Raw genomic sequence first — 17,255 nt, 5'->3', positions numbered from 1 at the left:
TGCAAGCTTTGGTTTCAACAAAAATGCGGTTTGCAGCTTACAAGCAGAATCAGCAACTGAGTACAGTCCTGAACCACACAATCCAGCAAGTGCATTTCTCCTGAGGATACAGCCTCAAAAACTAAGAGAACTGACATTGCTATTCCAGTTCTGTGAACTCCCAAATTAAGTTCTTCCCTGGGGAAGAAAACCCTGTGTTTGACTGTGGAGGAATGTTTAGACACATCCATGGATCTCAAATTCAGAGTGGGTTGGACCTGAAAGCTCTGAACAGGAATGAGCCTGGGACACAGGAGAACAGCCTGGATTTAATGACTGCATTTCTGATGTTGATATTTCAAGGTGGTTCTGTTCTCCCTTTGCATGATTTTCTCTGAAACTGTGGCAAACTAGGAAGAGGTACCCAGCAAGCTGATGAGGTGTCTGCGTGTGCACTGGAGTTTGTAAGGAACGAAGGGAAAAAAAGCAACATGTTGAAGAGTCTTGAAATTCTCTCAAATTGCATTGTATAGGGAGTGGGAAAACGGGATTCTGATGTGAATGCAGACATTCTTGGAGGCGGGGAGTCAAACCTGAAAGTTTGTATTAGTTTTTTCTTCAGTCTTTCTACATCAGAAGACAAATATGTTATCTTCATCCATTTTTTTTTGAGCTGCGTACAGAGGACTGAGCGGTGCAGAGTGCTGTGTGCCTCCAGTGCACGACAAGACAAGAATCCATTACCTGATTATCTGTGCAAGGTACAGGAACATATTCCTGAACTCATGTGTTTGGAAGGAAGGAGCCGGATGGCTCAGGAGAGTACATATGAGGAGAAAACATGCAGAGTATGTACTCAGTGCACCAGTGATACTGAAAATAGTTTTCTCCTACTTCAAAGAGTAACTGAATCATCACAAGTAAAGACTTTTCCACCTCTTCTGTGGACAAACCGGTGAATCCTCCGGGGACTGATCAAAGAAAACGTCCTATGCTAATGGACTCCCTGGGTATTTACTCCACAAGGAGTTCCACACTATGTGGTAACAGCAGAAGAAGGTACGAACAACATCCATCTCCTGGTACTTGAGTGAATATCTGCTTTTTCACCACAAGACAGACACTGTTTTGACATTACCGGCCTCAAAACCAAAAGTGTGGGTGTTAGTGTCCTGCAGAATTTGTAAATAAGATCAGGACTTTCTGCTTCGCATTAACAATAACTAGAGAAGTCAGAGGACTCACAGATGATATGTGCATAGATGCAGTGTTTTTTTGATGCTTCTCTGTTTGGCCAGGTGAGAACATAGGTAAACCTGATGTGACAGCAGTTTACAAAAACTGAAGTGCGAACTTCCAGCAGGAATCTCTCCCTTCATTATAGAAGTCAGGTTCAAATATGTTTGCCAACAAAAATGGAACAAGGAAATAATGTAATCCCATGATCTCACATATCCTGTGTCAAACTATTTCTTCATAGAAGGACGCTTAATTTTTGGTATTTTTCAGACTCGTGGTTCTAGAGTAGTTTTTAGGAGCCAGAATATCTTTTCAGGTATATGTTTATGGGCAAGGCATTAGTTCCTGCCTTATACATCTTCCCACTTTGCTTTGATTCCATATTATTTTCTTTGGTTTACTCCTACAAATATCATGCAGAATGACTCTCCCAGGCAAGGAGAATCCTAACATTCACACCAAAGGTTGTCAATCCTCAATGCAGGATCAGAGTGCTACCTTCCAATCAGGATTGGCACCAAAATCTCTAGGTAGTCTGAACCAATGTATGGAATGTGAGCATCTATAAACAGATGTTGAATTTTTGCCTACAGTGAATTTAAGCTAAGTTTCTCTTCATCCTTCTTACCCTTTACTCTGCGTTAGCCTGTTGTCACATGCTGGTGATGCTGAATTGGGCATTTAGGCAGTGAAGTTTTCAGTAGCCCCAACCATGTTAGACTGCACATCTACAGTTAAATTTGAGGACATCTGGCCATAACCCTATTTTCTCCCCCTCTCAATTGCACTTAGACAATCCTTATAACCACAGGATACTCTGAAACAATTCTTCCACGAGCACAGACGCTATGGCAGGGATATCTGCAGGCTCACAAAGTTCAGCTTCTGGCTTGCTGTCCCTCCAGCCTGGGAGGAACCAGGGGTCTATCAAGCTTAAGGAGGTTGCTATTAAGTAGCAGCAGTATTGCTCTGCTAGGTAATGTTTCTGAGATTATATTTATATTTGGATAAGTGTAATATTTATTAGTTATAGAATGTTGCACAAAATAATATTGTGATGTTTTATGTTCAGTTTTCTTTTGCAGTATTTCTATGTACACAATACGTATTTTTACAAACAATAAAATTGCTGAGTCCCAACTGTGGGTTTCACTATGTTAGCAAAAATGCAAAAGCCATCCTTATACTCTTGTAATCATACAGCTTGCTCTTCCTCCGAATCCTCCCCACCAAGAACAAAAAAGGTTTCTTCTGGCTTTCTGAAATATGTCCATTCCCAGATATTAGACTATGTGCTGGGTTTATTGGGGGTAGGAAGTATTCATAATCTCTGCAAATTGGGTAATTTGCTATAGGGACACGTAAATTTCTACATCTAAACATGCATTGCGGTGGCACTAAATTCTCTGAATCTTCATGAAATGGGGGTAATGACATATGAGTGCTCCCAAAGAGTGTTTTCCCACTATTATTTGCAGGAGATTTCATGAATCTCAAAAGGCCATGCTGTGATAATGTCATGATATTAACCCACTGTAACACAGTATTCTCCCACCTTAGCAGCTTCTATGGCAAGTTTTGGCTTGTGCCCTTAGTGTGGCTTAACTGTAGATGTTCACCACAAAGTAGAGGTGAGAATGTCAGCTGCCTCTTGCTGCAAAGTGAATGACCCTTCTCTGAATACCCCTTCCCTGTGTCCTTGGAAAGTATTTGCAATGTGCTGAATGTTTAAACCATTCCACCTTTGCCAATTTTATGCTTTTTGCTTAGCTGATCTGCAGTAGGGTGGGAGTTTATGCTTGTCCCTACCTTTCCTTGCTGGTTATCAGAGGCGGTGGGTGCACAGCTCTGCCTACATTGCACATCTGGCCAGAGGCGAGGCCCAGAGCGCTGTCCCAGCATGTCCCTGACCTGCTGCTGGGGTGGCCAAACGCTGGCACAGCCAGGCTGGTGCTCCAGATAGGAAAGGCAGCCAAGCAGCAGCCTCATCTAGAAAGAGCAGCTGATGCTTTTCAGTGGAGACCAAGGGCTGGAGTGCAGCAGCGTTAGCCATGAATAGCTCTTTCCTGGGCATGTGCTGGTCACCCTGGCAGTTGTGGGTGCTTGTTCCAGTGGATAATTACCTTAAAATCAGGAGTGAAAAAATCTAGAATTTCCTGAAACACTTCTTAATGAATGTGTTTCTAGATGATGTTTGGCTTTGCCCTTTCTGAATGCTGTGCTTGTCAGCCTGGCAGGATTCAGGTGAATGGCTCACTAAATCTCACTTGGCAGCCACTTCAGATTTGTGTGTATTCTTCTGTTCAGACCAGCTCACCATCAAATTATCTCTCCCCTCCACACATAACCAGCTGGTGCACACACTCCTGCCCATGCTGCCGTTCTTCCTAGCCTGCAAAGAGATCTGCAGGACAAATGCAGAGAAGCTCATTCTATTATTCTACAACTGAAGACAATACCATCTAGAAAATAAAAATAATATCATAACATTCATGGAATTCCCACTGCCCTGAGCCTGGCTGATAATGGGAGCAGGTTAAACTACACACACACACACAAAAGAAGTCCACACCAGGTTTTACTGTCACATTTTTCTTGAACTGACCTTGTTTCACCCAGAGCCCCATAGCAATATTAGCTGCTAAATCTTTTGGATCTGCAGTAATGATGCTTACTTACTGATTTTTTTCTGACAAGCAATAAATAGTAAAAAGAGGAATGATGGCTACAAAATGTTCCGATCAAAGGTGAGAGAGAAGAAATGCCATGCAGGGGAAAAAAGAGAGAGGCTACTCTGAGTGATGCTATCAATGTATTCTTTTCAGGTGTGCTCTGTTTATTAAAACAAAGATTTTTTTCTAAGTCTGTCTTGCTGGTTTTGTGGTTTGCAGACCCTGATGCTCTCAGCCCATGGCAACCATTCAACCTATAGTAGGAGGAGCACTATGGTGTAAAGCTGGTGTCAAAGCTTCCCTGCTGAGCCAACATACAACCATGGGGAGCAAGCTCAGCCCCACACTGGCATGGACAACAGAGCAGAAGTCTTGAAGGAATCAGGAGTGGTCACTAATCCAGGACAGGATGGATGGCAGTGTGGCAGTGCATTTTTAGCATAGGCTGGTGCTCAGGAAAGTGACACAGCTAGGGCCACCAAGGAAATATATCTAGACCTATATCTACACTTTCAACAGTCCTCGGCTATCCATCAATGCATATAAAAAAAAAAAAAATCTGCAGAAAAATGAATGAAGGCCCTGCACAGGGTTTCTATCACCTCACTGTGAGGTGATGTTCCTGTGAAAGCTGTAAGAAGTCCATCCAGTTTGGATTTCACAGCAGATCTGAAGAGCTGTATTGGAGCTTTAAAAAGAAGCATGAGCAGAAGGACTGGAAAGAAGTGTGCCTGAAGAAACGCCAGATGCCGAAAGGAAGATCTTTCGGATACGATGCTGAGTCAGAAAAGGCTTGGAGCTCTGAGCAAAGGCATTGCCTTCTGGTTTTGCTTCCTTACATGCTCAGTGATCCAAAGCTTCATATGTATTCTGTAAACAGGGATTTTGTTAAAATGGTAGGTAAAACCTAGCGATGGTACAGGTCCTCAGAGGGGAAGAAAGGCTGAATAGCTGAGATTCAGCAGCAGTGAGATGGGAAATCCCGCCAGGTCCTTGCCTTCTCAGGGACCCAAACGTGCTAACGTAGCGTCGGGTCTCCGGGGGGCTGCGGCAGCCGCCCCCGGCCCTGTCCCCTCCCTGCAGCCGGAGGGGATTGGTGACCTTCCCCCTTTCCCCCGGGTAGCCCGCCGGCTCCGCACCGCCGCCAGCCCCGCCTGCCCCAGCGGAGCAGCCGCAGCCTGCAGCCCCGAGCCCCGCCGTGGGGGGGATGCAGCCCCCGGCCCCGCTGCGCATCCCCCGCTCTGCCCGGGGGAGGAGCCGCCCGCACGGCTCCAGCCCCTTCCCGCGGCGGGGGCCGGGGCTCCCCCCGCCGCCGTGCGGAGGGGCCGGCGGAGAGCCGCGGAAGTGCACTTGCTGCAGCCATTTCCTGCTCTTTGTGCGGGCGGCGCGGAGCATCCCGCGGCGCGGAGCATCGCACCCCGCGGAGCGCCAGGTGAGCGGGGCGGGGGTGGGCGCGGGGGCTGCGCGGCCTCACCCGCCTCCTTCATCCCCTCCCCGCGGCTGCGCCCGCCGCCGCCGAGCCCGGTGCTCCCCGGGCCGCTCCGAGCGGGTGCAGGGGGGATGGCGGGGGGCAGCGGCGGGGCAGGTGCTGCCGCTCCGGGGCAGAGAGAAGGCGGGAGGCCCGGCTGGGCCGGGATGTGCGGGGATGTATCCCACAATGCTTAGAGCTACCTGCAGCATTCAGCCTCTCCGCAGCCACTGCAAGGCGCCGGGGGGGGGGCGGGGGAAATAACGCAAATCCCCTTCTCCCCCTTGCATCCCGGCTCCGCGTCCCCAGGAGGGAACAGGAACCGAGCCCCGGGCCCGGCGGGTGCTGCAGGCCGTGCCGCGGGCAGCAAGGGCAGCGCTAAGGGTCGCGGCGATGCTTGGCGCAGGGAGGATGGGGAGGATGGGGATGGAGGATATGGAGGAGCGGCAGCGCCGGGCCGGGGGCTGGAGGTGGCCTCGGCGGGGAGTCGCGGCCAGCGCCCGAATCACCCGTAAGGCGAAAAAATGGTGTCCTTGGGGAGAAGGGGGACGCGCCGCGGTCTGTGCCGGGGTTGGGAGCGGTGGGCTGGAGCTGCGCCCGCGGGTTCGTGCTTTGGCGTCGGTTGGAGTTGGCGAAACCCTTCCCTTCCAGAACCGCGGGGTTTGCGCTGCTTGAGCCCATTCGGGAGCAAGGGGCGCCCCGGGCAGGGTTTCTTTGTATTGAACTTTCCACCCGAGGATGCTGGAAATGCGTGGTGCCAGCCACATCCCACCTGGGGAGCAGTGGATGGATTCTGCAGGAAATTTCCGTGGGTCAGAACGACCAGGAAGGAATGAGGAAAGGAGAAAGAGTCACGTACTAAAACCTGCCTGCCTGCTCAGGGTTGTTTGGAGAAGGGGGAAGGGTGAGGGTTGTGTGTGCTGTCAGAGGACACTGCCAGCAGCAGAGCTTGTCCCTCTTCACCATCTGCCACTTTCCATGGGGGCTTCCTGACTGCGGGGTTTGGATCACAAAGGTTTCCTAGAATCAGGCTGAGTCGCTAAACCCTCTGCATTCCTCCTGCCCTGCACAGACACCAAAAGAAAAAGCACCCTCATGTTTTGCATGATGACAGTTGTCTAGGGTTAGTCACTGAGATGGGTGACTAGCCCGGTATTTTAGTGTCTGCCACAGCTGTATAATTCTGGGATAATTCCTTGCAAAGGATAATTATTTTGTCTGTACAGTTAAGCCTGAGGAATATGGAAAAATCTTCCGTTTTCTAACCAGGGTCTCTTGAGCAAAGCAAGCTATGTGCTGATTTCATGATAAGGGTTTTATTAACAGTTATCATATTTGCATGAAAAATAGGAAGATCGTTTTTGGAAGATCAATAATTGGCCAACTATTAACAATGCTGTCCTATATGATTTAATTTCCCAAGAAGCGCTTCAGCTGCCAGCAATGGGGTTGCTTGTGAACATGCACTAAATTTCTCAACTATATGGGAGATGTGGCTTCCTATACCTGCCTCCTTCTTTGCCCCTTTCTTTGGCACCAGAAAATAACCCAAACAAAAAACCAAACAAATAAAAACCAACCAACGAAAACAAAACAAAACCCAAATCAAACAAACACAAAAACCACCACAAAACAAAAACCAACCAAACAAAACCACAAGGATAAAGTTATTCTAAGAGAAATACATTTCAAATAATTATGTTGCTGAGAGACAAGGACGATGTAAATGCCTGGAACTCAGCCCTAATGGAACGGAAGAAAACGTAGATACAGAAAAACAGCTTCAGGAGTTGTACAGTTTGGCTTCCTTTTTTAATGGGAGGGGTAATTTCATGGTAATTAACATCTGTGTCAGTGTAGGACAGGAGCTCAGCTCTGCCAGGCTCACTTCTCCTGGCTGTGTTTATTTGCTCCTGCAAAGAACCTTCTGACTGTGGTGGTGGCTGCAATTACAATGAATTCTTATAGCATATGAGAAGGAGTTGATGACATGAATGCTAAAACACAGGGGACTTTAATCCCTTACATTTTAGGCAACAGTCAAATTAAGTTTTTGTGCCGTGAAGTTATTCTTCTTGACTAAAAATACATTGATGGCCAGGAGCATTTATCCTCCTATTGCTGTGAGACAGTGGGTACCAGAAATGCTTTGCTTTTATGCACCTGAGACGTCAGTCTGATGGGGTACTTGTTGGGCCAGGATAGTTCCTGACCACAGGGTAGATGCTATTTTGGATTAAGAGGGAGAAGCACTATCACAGGACAAAAATAAGTTGACTTTCTCAGGTTACCCAGGTACTGGGCAGCAGAGCTGGAGGAGAATCCCAGATCATCAGGAAGCAACCAGCAGAAGTTTGTCCTTCTCCACATTGCCATTTCCCCAGCAAAAGTTATTTTGCTGCTTGTCTCACCCCAGGCTTCCAGTGCTTGAATCCTGTCCTGCTGCCAATCTCCTGGGCAATTCCCTTTTTTTCTTGCCTCCTTTCCTGCTTTTGGTAGCTACTGCAGCTCCAACATGAACGTCTGCTGTAGGAGCAGGTGAGCTGAAAAACCCAAACAGTCCATGCCACTTCCCCAGAGCTATCAGCTGTGCAGCTTCGAAGCCGAGTGCACATGCATGCAACATATTCATTATGGCCCCGCTTTTAAAAGTCTTCCTTTGTTCCTCCAAGCTGCTCTAACAATAAAGCCGTCTTTGTTCCTCTTGCTGCAAAGAGGATGATATTGCACTGATACTTCTGGGCAAGCATTTAGGTGAGGAAGGTAGGACCTACCCTGCAAGTGCAGACATCTAGAAAGTCCATCCTCAGTCCTCAAAGCTTTCCTATGCTGTCTGTTAAATCTGGCTCCCAGGAAGCTGCCACAGCAGAATCACCATTTTGGGAACTCTTAATATCTGCCTTGGGTTGGTGGAGAAGTGTGGTCATTTGGCTTTAGAAGATATAAGGGATGTCCAGAGGGGTTGCGATTGACATGTGGGATGAGGAGAGGAAGTTTCTGCAGCAGATGGGTAGGAGGTGTGGGCAGCACTTGTTAGCACTGCTGCTCATTAGTGGAATAGATAGTCAGCTCTCTGGGGTTTCACTGGGGTGGGGTTGGCTCCTGCCAGGCTTATGTTCAGTTTTGTCAAAACACGTAGGACCAGAGGGACTTTGGCTTCTCTGACCCGCAGTGGGATATGGAGAAGAAAGCAGTTTTGTGAGATGGCTCCCAGCAGCCAGCGCGGCTGCATTCGCATCCACACAGGCAGGATATGCTTCCTGTGTGCGAGGGGAAGCCCTGCCCTGCTGTGCACGTTACTGCAGCAAAATAGCCCCATTCCTGGGCAGGCTGCTGTGCTGCTCCCCAGCGGTGCAGCCCCCAGCCCCATGGCCACATGCCCCCAAGCACCGTCAGCAAACCAGCGACTTGGGCTGACTCTCCGCTTCCCAGTGAAGCTGCCTCTGCCCAGAGGCCCAGGTGGTGGATGGTGGTTAAGGCTTAATGAGGACTTCTTGATGAGTGTCCTCAGGGATGCCTGTCTTCCCTGGGCTGGAGCTGCTTGGTCACTGCCATGTTACCTGACAGCTGCCCCCCTCCTGAGCAGCCCCAGCACGTTTGTATTAGAAACCTTGTTGTGGGAAGGTGAGGGAGCGCAGCGTGGGTCTGTGGCAGCAGAATTTCCCCTTTCTGCTCTCCTGGGCAATCCCCATGGTGGGCAGACGTCACACAGCACCCCGTGGTCTGGGCCAAGCAATCACTGATGCCTTCAGAGCCTTCCCCAGCCTTTGTACCAGCACACACCACCTCTGGCTGGTAGATGCTTACCACTGGTGGTGACCCCAACTAAGAGCAGGGTCCCCGCCAGCCCTACAGCCACCCCAAGGAGCAGGCAAGGGGCCAAGGCACAGGCAGGTGGGGGATTGCTCAAGGTTGCTCCTCCATGGATGGTCTGGGTTGAGGATCCACGTCTGCCAGCCCTGGACCAGTGGTGGCTCCATCGTGCACTCTGGCTGTGAGGTTGCTGTCTGTCGCAGTGTGCTACAGGCATGAGAGCCAGAAGTCCTGCCAAACCACGGTTTTCTCTGTAGCCTCCACTGGTTTTGCTCTTGGGCTTAAGAAAACGTAGACTTGAAATTGGGAGTCCCTATAAAGACTCCTCTGTTAAACCTATAAAGTCTGTGAAGTTTTTCCATCTGCATCCAGATTCTCACACTCTGCTCAGCGATGGCAAATCTTGGGGTGGGCTGCCAGCTGATTGTACTGCTTGCTAACTAGTGCTTGATGCTTCCTTTTCTGTTCATATATTTTTACAGTCTACCTCTCTTCCTCTATTTGAGTGCAAGTTCTTTGGGGCAGTAACTCTTATTTGTGTGCTCCCTGGCACAGCAGTACCCTGATGCTGTATTTGTGACAGAATAGAATGGAATGGAATGGAATAGAATAGAATAGAATAGAATAGAATAGAATAGAATAGAATAGAATAATAGAATATTTTCAGTTGGAAGGGACCTACAATGATCATCTAGTCCAACTGCCTGACCACTTCAGAGCTGAACAAACATCTCCTGGTATGGACGAACAGCAGCAATAATTTTTTTCCCTTGAGTTGCTGAGTGCTTTGGGTGTCACAGGGTTATTGGGGAAATGTCTTTGATTACAGCAGACTGCCAGCACTTTGCACAAATGGCCACAGAGTCTGACGTACAGAAAGATGAGAAGTGAGTCCAGATAAATAGCCACAGTCCTTAAAGCTGTGAAATGGAAGGTTTTTGTCCTCCCAAGCCTGAAGTTTGTAATGAAGCATGTGTGAGTACCAGGGATGTTGTGCTGGGGTCCAGAGGGGAGCCTTGCGCCACTGGAGGATGGTGGAGAGCTGGGCAGCTGCGGACATTCTGTGGGGCTGGGCGAGCTGAGCCACTCACACAGCACCCGCTGCTCATGGGTGGAGAGGAAGCTGCTTCTGCCTGCGGCTGCTGGGATGTAATGTCTGGTTTTGACAGTTGCTACAATTTGTAACAGGAAACCATTTTAGCAAAAAGGGGTAAAGCAGCAAACAGAAATTCGAGCATGTAAAGAAGAGGCTGCTTGAGATTTTCTCCAGACACTTATTTCATGGTGCTTCAGCTGCAGGTATCACCAAGCCTGTTTTGCAGCTCCCTGGTACCTTGGAGAGGCATTTGTGGAGGTGGAATGCATTTTACCAGGCTCATACGTATCTTTGCAGCCCATGTGTGCGTGCAGCAACGATGATAAAAGGCATAGGAGCAGACTCGTCCCTCTCATCACTCAACACGAAGACACAGTGTGCAGCCCCCTTGGCCGTGGGCCTTGCTGGGTGCACCCGTGTCTGTCTGTGGACATCCCGAAGCGATTGTCCTTCTATGCTCCCAGTGCTGGAAAGGTTAAAGCAAACTCATGTTCTTGGAAACACTGACTCAATTTAAAAAAAAAAAGGACCTGAGGGATTTGTGGCAGATAATCGGCTGAATATGAGCACCTATGGAGCTGCTCTTGGCGACCAAAGGAACTGGTGTGACTATGCAAGGAGGGAACCTACATTGCTGTTGTACCTGTCTGGCACTTGTGCAGACGCTGCTGGAGCCCTGTGTCCAGCTACAGCATCCCTGCTTTGGCAAAAAGTTGCAAAATTGGATCAAGCTTGGAGAAAAGCCAAAGAGGCGATTAAAGGATTGGAAATTATTCTCTATAACGAGGCAGGCCAAGAGCTCCGTCCACTTGCCTGAGCCAAAGCAGAGGTTGCAGGGTGTTTTACTGAAATGGCAGAGGATCTTCACAAGAACTTTGGTAACAGAGAGTTCTCCTGTCTTGCAGATTAGAGGGTAAAACTCGATGGCTCACATTTGAAACTAGACAAGCTCTGAGTGGGGAAAAAAGCACTGAGGGGGCTGATTTGCTAATCGAATGACATGTCAGTATTTAAAGCGAGTTCTCTCTCTGCAAATGTTTAAACGCAGCGGGGTGTTTTTCTAGGAGACAGAAGCTCTAGGTCAGCTGCAGCTGTTGCACATGGATTAGGTATTAACTGGGGAAGCCTCGTGGCTGTGGTTGTACCAGCGCTCAGCCTGGGTGACAGCAGCCGTCCCTCCATGCTCGTGCTCCTGCAGCAAAGGTCAATGGCCAAGGAGCTGAAGGACAGAGAGGTTTGTCCTGGGGTTGCCGTTAGGTAAGTGCCAGTGAGTGTTCAGAAACATTCCCCTTTGCTTTTTATCTTATGTGCAATTGGCACCATTGGCAGCTCCATGGCAGACCGGGACTGGGCAGGGGACACCACATGTGTGATAAAAACAGGGGAATTATTTTAACAGCAAGTTCTTTATTTGCTGCTCGTGGTGCCCCAGTCTGCCTGCGCAGCGCTCGATCCTTTCCAGGTCAACTTTGAGAATGCAATTTGTTGTTTACAGTTTCCAGCGCTGTTCATGTGTGTGAGAAGGAGAGCATGTGAGTGCCAGCACCAGTCATACGTTTCTAATCGTGCTGTTTCAAGAGATATTTTTGATAATGCCGCTTTGCATTTCAGAGCGCACACACTTTTACTTGGTGCTGCTAAAGCTGCAGTGCAGCACCCAGCTGTTCTCTGTCTTGAGCAGTTTTGCATAGAGTTAAGCAGAGGGTGGGTAGTTGTGTTCCTCTTATTCTGCATTTCTACTCTCCTGCTGAATCACAGAAGGAGAGATGACATAGAGGTGTAGGTTAAATACACAAGAAAACAAGATAAACCGGGATCATGTCTCCTACAGAACCAACCAGTCGTGGTTCTGGTTTTGTCTTTCAGCTCTTTCCCCCTCAGTCTTCTGGCTGCTGTCTGTCTGTCTATCACCCTCTCTTTTCCTTTGGATTTAGTGTGGAAACTGAACATCCAGAACCATGACCACTCACGTCACGCTGGAGGATGCCTTGTCCAACGTGGACTTGCTGGAGGAGCTGCCTCTGCCAGACCAGCAGCCATGCATCGAACCACCTCCATCCTCCATCATGTACCAGGTACCGTCAGCTCCCAGAGGTGGTGGGGCAGGGGGCTTGTTCTGGTAGCTCATGCAAAGCACAGAGGCACATGGTGCTGTGAGAAGCAGCTGAAAACATCGTGGGTTCACCATCTTTCAGGAAATGTTGAGAACAGATCTAGCCACAAATCTATTCCCAAAGGTTTTAAAAGGAAAGTGCTAGAGATTACTGAAAGGGATCTTTAAGGCTGAGCAAGACATAGGGAAGTTAAAAATGAGGACCAGAGTGCATGAATGGGTAAGAAGCAGGATATAAGATTTGTGATAACAGCAGAAAGTTCTCAGTGATGTTTTATTGTGCACATATTTCTGTGCTTCCTTTTTATAGTGTGTGCAGCTAAACAGATCAAAATGAAAGTTCTGCCTGACTTGGCCGGTCTGTGCTGCTCACACAGCTGGAGCTGCTGGTCTGGGGAGCTGATGGCATGCAAGGGCGGGCAGTCGCTACCGTTGCTTCTCTGCCTTGAATAACCACAGATTTAGATGCAGCTGCATTGACCAAGCAAAGCTTGGCATAAGCCCAGGGCAAGGCTCAACCTCCTGCTTTTGGATCCGCAGCAGGATGCCTCAGCTGCTTGGCCACCACACCCTGCCCTATAGCACACACCCAGGGTTAAATATAATGTGGGTTACTTTCTCCATCCTGCTGCTCCTGAATTGCCGACTTACCCATGGCAGTGTATAAACACACCCGTACAGTGATTGCCACGCCATGTACACAGGGGTCTGAAATTACAGTATCTTTTCAGCAGGTCAGGCTGTGGGCACATTCAGTAGCGTTGGTATCTCTACAGGTTATCAGACCCAAAGGCAGTTCTGGGCTGCTCAGATTTCAGCTCTCCCTGGAAAAATCTTGATATCCTTTTTGCATGTCGCTTCTTTAAAACCTTTTTATTCTTTCCTGTCTTGTATTCTGTGAAGGGATCAGGGTGCAGCCTCCTGTCAGGGCCACAAGTGTGTGCACACAGCTGGGCCTAAAAACCCTCTCTAAACTGCATCTAGAGGTACTGGCCAAGCCTATTTCCTCTTCGTACCTGGTTTGTGTGTAGCCCTCTCTCCTGCTAGCCAGAAATGCATATGCAGCCTCAGCTTTTGGTGTCACATTAGTCACATGTGATGTCCTGGAGGCACTGAGAAGAGTTGCTCTGCGGCCATAGGTTTGTGTTCCAGGCTTCCTACTCAGGAAAGCAGTTATTGAGGTGAGCATGGTCACTGTGATGCTAACGTTACTGCAAGGAGCGGCTCTGAGTGCCTCGGACTTCTGTACTCTCTGCCCTGCAGCAGGTACAATCAGCCAGCCTTCGCAGAGGAGATGACCCAAGTGAAGAGCATGTGAATGGGCACTTGGTGCAGAGAGGCTGAGGAGCTGCTTTTTTCATCCCCCCCTTGCTCTGCACTTTCTTAGTCCCCTGTCTTGACCCAAAGCAGTTCCTAAACAGACCTAAACAACTGTTCCTCCCGAAGCATCTGCTTGCAAGAGCAACACTAATGCTGATAATAGTGTCTAGATGAGTACCGACTTTCGTATTTATGTTTTCCAGACATCACATTCCCTGCCCTTTCTGTGTGTTTATTCTTTGCAATTCCTGCTGACAGGATGTGGTCTTCCCCTAGCAGCCAGGCCACAAATAGAAATTAGTGAGGCTGCATCTGTCTTTGAGTTACCAAGCTGAAATCCTTAAAATAATTGCTGTAGGTTTGCTCTCTGGTGTGGCTGCAATTCCTTGTAACTGATCCCCACCTGGTTTGGCTTGATTTCACAGGGGTTTGTCAGTCTTGACTGCCATATTTTCACACATATAATCTGCCGGATTTCCTCTAATGAACATGTGTGGTTCAGAAGCATCTCAGGGTGCACATATGAATCTACTTCAGATCTTGAAGTGCAGAATCTCAAATTGTTCATAAGCTGCTCCTGTGCCCCAGAAGCCGTGCCAACACATTCCATGCTGAACTGTATCAGGTGAGCAAACAACTAGCTGTATTTTAACCCCCATCTCTCCATTTCATCCATAGGCTAATTTTGACACAAACTTTGAAGACAGAAATGCCTTTGTGACTGGCATTGCCAGGTACATCGAGCAGGCGACGGTGCACTCCAGTATGGTGAGTCCCGCGGGCACTGCCCTAGCGATGCTGAGCCTGCGGTACGTGCCCTGCCCTAGCAACGCCTCTCTCTTTCAGAATGAAATGCTGGAAGAAGGCCATGAGTATGCTGTGATGCTTTACACATGGAGGAGCTGCTCACGAGCCATCCCCCAGGTACTCGAGCCCTTCCTAGGCAGAGATGTTCCCAGAGCACCTAGTTGGTTTTGTCTTCAGCGTGGGTTAGTTTGGACCGGAGACAGAAGAACAAAAATAGCAGAGAAGACTAAAGCAGATCAAAAGGAAAAACCACAGAGTCTTCAAATTGTCTTCTTCTCACCAAAGTCTCATCCACAGATCTCAGCAGCTGGTAGCCATTTCAGAAACAGATTTATACTGCTGCCCTAGCAAAGGGCATCTCCTCTACACTCTCATGTGTATGCAGGGTCCATCCCTGACACCTCCAGCAGTATCTCTCAGCTCAGTCACACTCAACACAAGCCAACTGCCTTATATACATTCCAGTCCCTCCCCTACTCCCCAGAGCAATTGCACCTGAAATTATTTCATCCCCACAGGACCAGTTTGTTAGTCCTACAGCTGCTAACAGGACCCAGCTGAACACAGCTCTGGTCCAGCATGGTACTTGGGATAGTGCTGTGTTTTGTCACTTGGGTCTTGGGCAAGACAGTGCTACAGATCACCTGTTTTGGTGTTTCAGTGTCGTCCCATCCTGGTTGTCCCCACAACGTTTGTACCTCTCCAGGTGCAGCTTGTGAGGTCCCTACTCTCTGTCCCATCCTGCCCCCTGGGCCTGCAGGCAATGCCACAAGTGATGGAGGGACCAGACACCACCACAGCAAAACATTCATTTACACATTCACCAGATTCGATCTTGCAGTGTCCCCTGTGCTTTGCCATGGGGCACACGTCTGCAGCCAGGAGGTCCTATTCTCAGCCCCCCAGTATGGCTGCTTGGTCGTGTCCACCTCCCTGTACTGCATCAGGGACAGTGGTTTTACAGGTGACCAACAGAGCCTACACCTAAACATGCACCACTCCTCCCTACTGCGAGCTGCATCCTCATGGCCATCAATACTGCCTAACTGCACCATGAAAAACCAGGGCTGGGACATTAGATTCCCCACTACAGAGAGGGCAACGCTACTTTTGCGTCTTCCCACATGTAAAACTGGCTCATTTGTCCCCTTGCACCCTGTGGATCAGCTGCTAAGCTAAGAAATTTGCACCAGAGCTCTCAGCCCCATGACAGTCCTGGGTCAGGAAAAACTGGAGATAAAACCAGAGGAGGGCAGCAGGATGCACTGCCTTGTGCAGCTGTGGTTTTCTCTAAAAGTCTGGTAATGACTCCAGGTAACTGTTTGGAAATGAAATGCATGACAAACAAGTCCTTAATTTAGCTTCCTAGGATTCCAATGAAGGTGACTCACTTTGTTGCTAATAGCCACATACAAGCCCAGTGATTTTTAGCAGGTAAGCAACAGAATCAAAATTATCCCAGCAAGACTAGCAGAGCCATAGCCTGGTGCCTTATGTGTCCATGGGACTTTGCAACACAAAGTCTCAGATAACTTTGTGATATAACATTCTCGCATTGTGTAACAAGTCCAGGCTCCATATTGCATGGGTTCTACCCCAGACAAATGCATTAGAGGACTGTCATTTCTCAGAGTCAGGATTGTGCCTGTTTATAATGCATGGGAGGAATTTCGTATCTGAGAAACAGTCCCTTCTGCTGTCACCTGTTTCCTTGAGAACAAGTTCCCTCTTGGGTCTCTCCATTGTCCTCAGATGGGGACAAGATTCACTGTGAAACAAGCAGAAGATGGTGGGCATTGCAGGCCACAGCTCTGTTAGAAACTCTGATGCTGACAAGGATAATTTGTCTTTGTCATGCAGGTGAAATGTAATGAACAGCCAAACCGAGTGGAGATTTATGAGAAGACGGTGGAAGTCCTGGAGCCAGAAGTCACAAAGCTTATGAAGTTCATGTATTTTCAGGTAGGTGGTCAAGGAGAAAGGCAAAAATAATTTATTACGTTGGTGTTAACATATCTTAAGCAGGGCTGTGCTGTCCTTGCCTGCCTGGCCAGCCGGAGAGCCCCCAGGCTCCCTGGTAGGTCTCTTCCTTGCAACCAACAGCAGATGGGCTCGAGTTGCACCAGGGGAGGTTTAGATTGGATATTAGGAAAAAGTTCTTCCAGGAAGGGGTTGTCAGGCATGGGAACAGGCTGCCCAGGGAAGTGGTGGAGTCATCATCCCTGGAGGAGTTTAAAAGGCATTTAGACGAGGTTCTTAGGGACATGGTTTAGTGCTAGAGTTAGGTTAGGTTATGCTTGGATTTGATGATTCTGAGGGTCTCTTCCAACTGAAATGATTCTATGATTCTATGAGAGACCTGTCCAAAGCAAAATCTGTGCCATGTGTCCCTTTTTCAGCCCTGAAATCTCATGCACAGGTTGGGAATGAGCACACCTTCATTACATGGAGCTAATGAGTGCCACAGGCTCCCTTTTTTCTGGGATTCTGGCTGGTGGATGTGCAGAGCCGTTTCTCCACCAGCATCTGCACAGCTCATTCTTCTGCTCTTCCCTGTGAAGCAAAACCAGGAAGAGCTGATGGCTGGTGATGCAGCTGGTGCCCAGGGCTGGATCCAGCCACCGCTGCTGGACACCCTCCTCCTGTGCCCACAGGAACAGGGATATGCTCACAGCCCCCTAAACTCATGAGTCAAATGGCAAAGAGCACCAGAGCTTAAATTTAGCAGTTACTATGCTTGAGGCACTT

General features: G+C 48.7%; 1 protein-coding gene across 5 annotated transcripts in view; it reads left to right on the top strand.

Annotated features, from left to right (window-relative positions):
• Window positions 1-5,146: 5,146 nt before the first annotated feature.
• The window catches only part of CYFIP2 (cytoplasmic FMR1 interacting protein 2), a 53,507-nt gene continuing 41,398 nt past the window's right edge, over window positions 5,147-17,255 (top strand). For 3 of the 5 annotated variants that reach the window (XM_065029696.1, XM_065029697.1, XM_065029693.1), the window contains exons 1-5: window positions 5,147-5,322; window positions 12,202-12,342; window positions 14,379-14,468; window positions 14,547-14,624; window positions 16,368-16,469. In XM_065029696.1, the coding sequence (XP_064885768.1) occupies window positions 12,226-12,342; window positions 14,379-14,468; window positions 14,547-14,624; window positions 16,368-16,469 (387 nt within the window). In that variant the 5' untranslated portion in view covers window positions 5,147-5,322; window positions 12,202-12,225. Of the gene's footprint in view, window positions 5,323-11,502; window positions 11,525-12,023; window positions 12,047-12,201; window positions 12,343-14,378; window positions 14,469-14,546; window positions 14,625-16,367; window positions 16,470-17,255 lie in introns of those variants that run through there. The other 2 variants (XM_065029694.1, XM_065029695.1) reach the window with 2 other exon arrangements.

Source organism: Columba livia, chromosome 14, assembly GCF_036013475.1.
Source record: "Columba livia isolate bColLiv1 breed racing homer chromosome 14, bColLiv1.pat.W.v2, whole genome shotgun sequence".
Taxonomy (NCBI): Eukaryota; Metazoa; Chordata; class Aves; order Columbiformes; family Columbidae; genus Columba; species Columba livia.
Note: the sequence above shows the minus strand (reverse complement) of the source record. Positions and strands in the feature narration are given on the sequence as shown.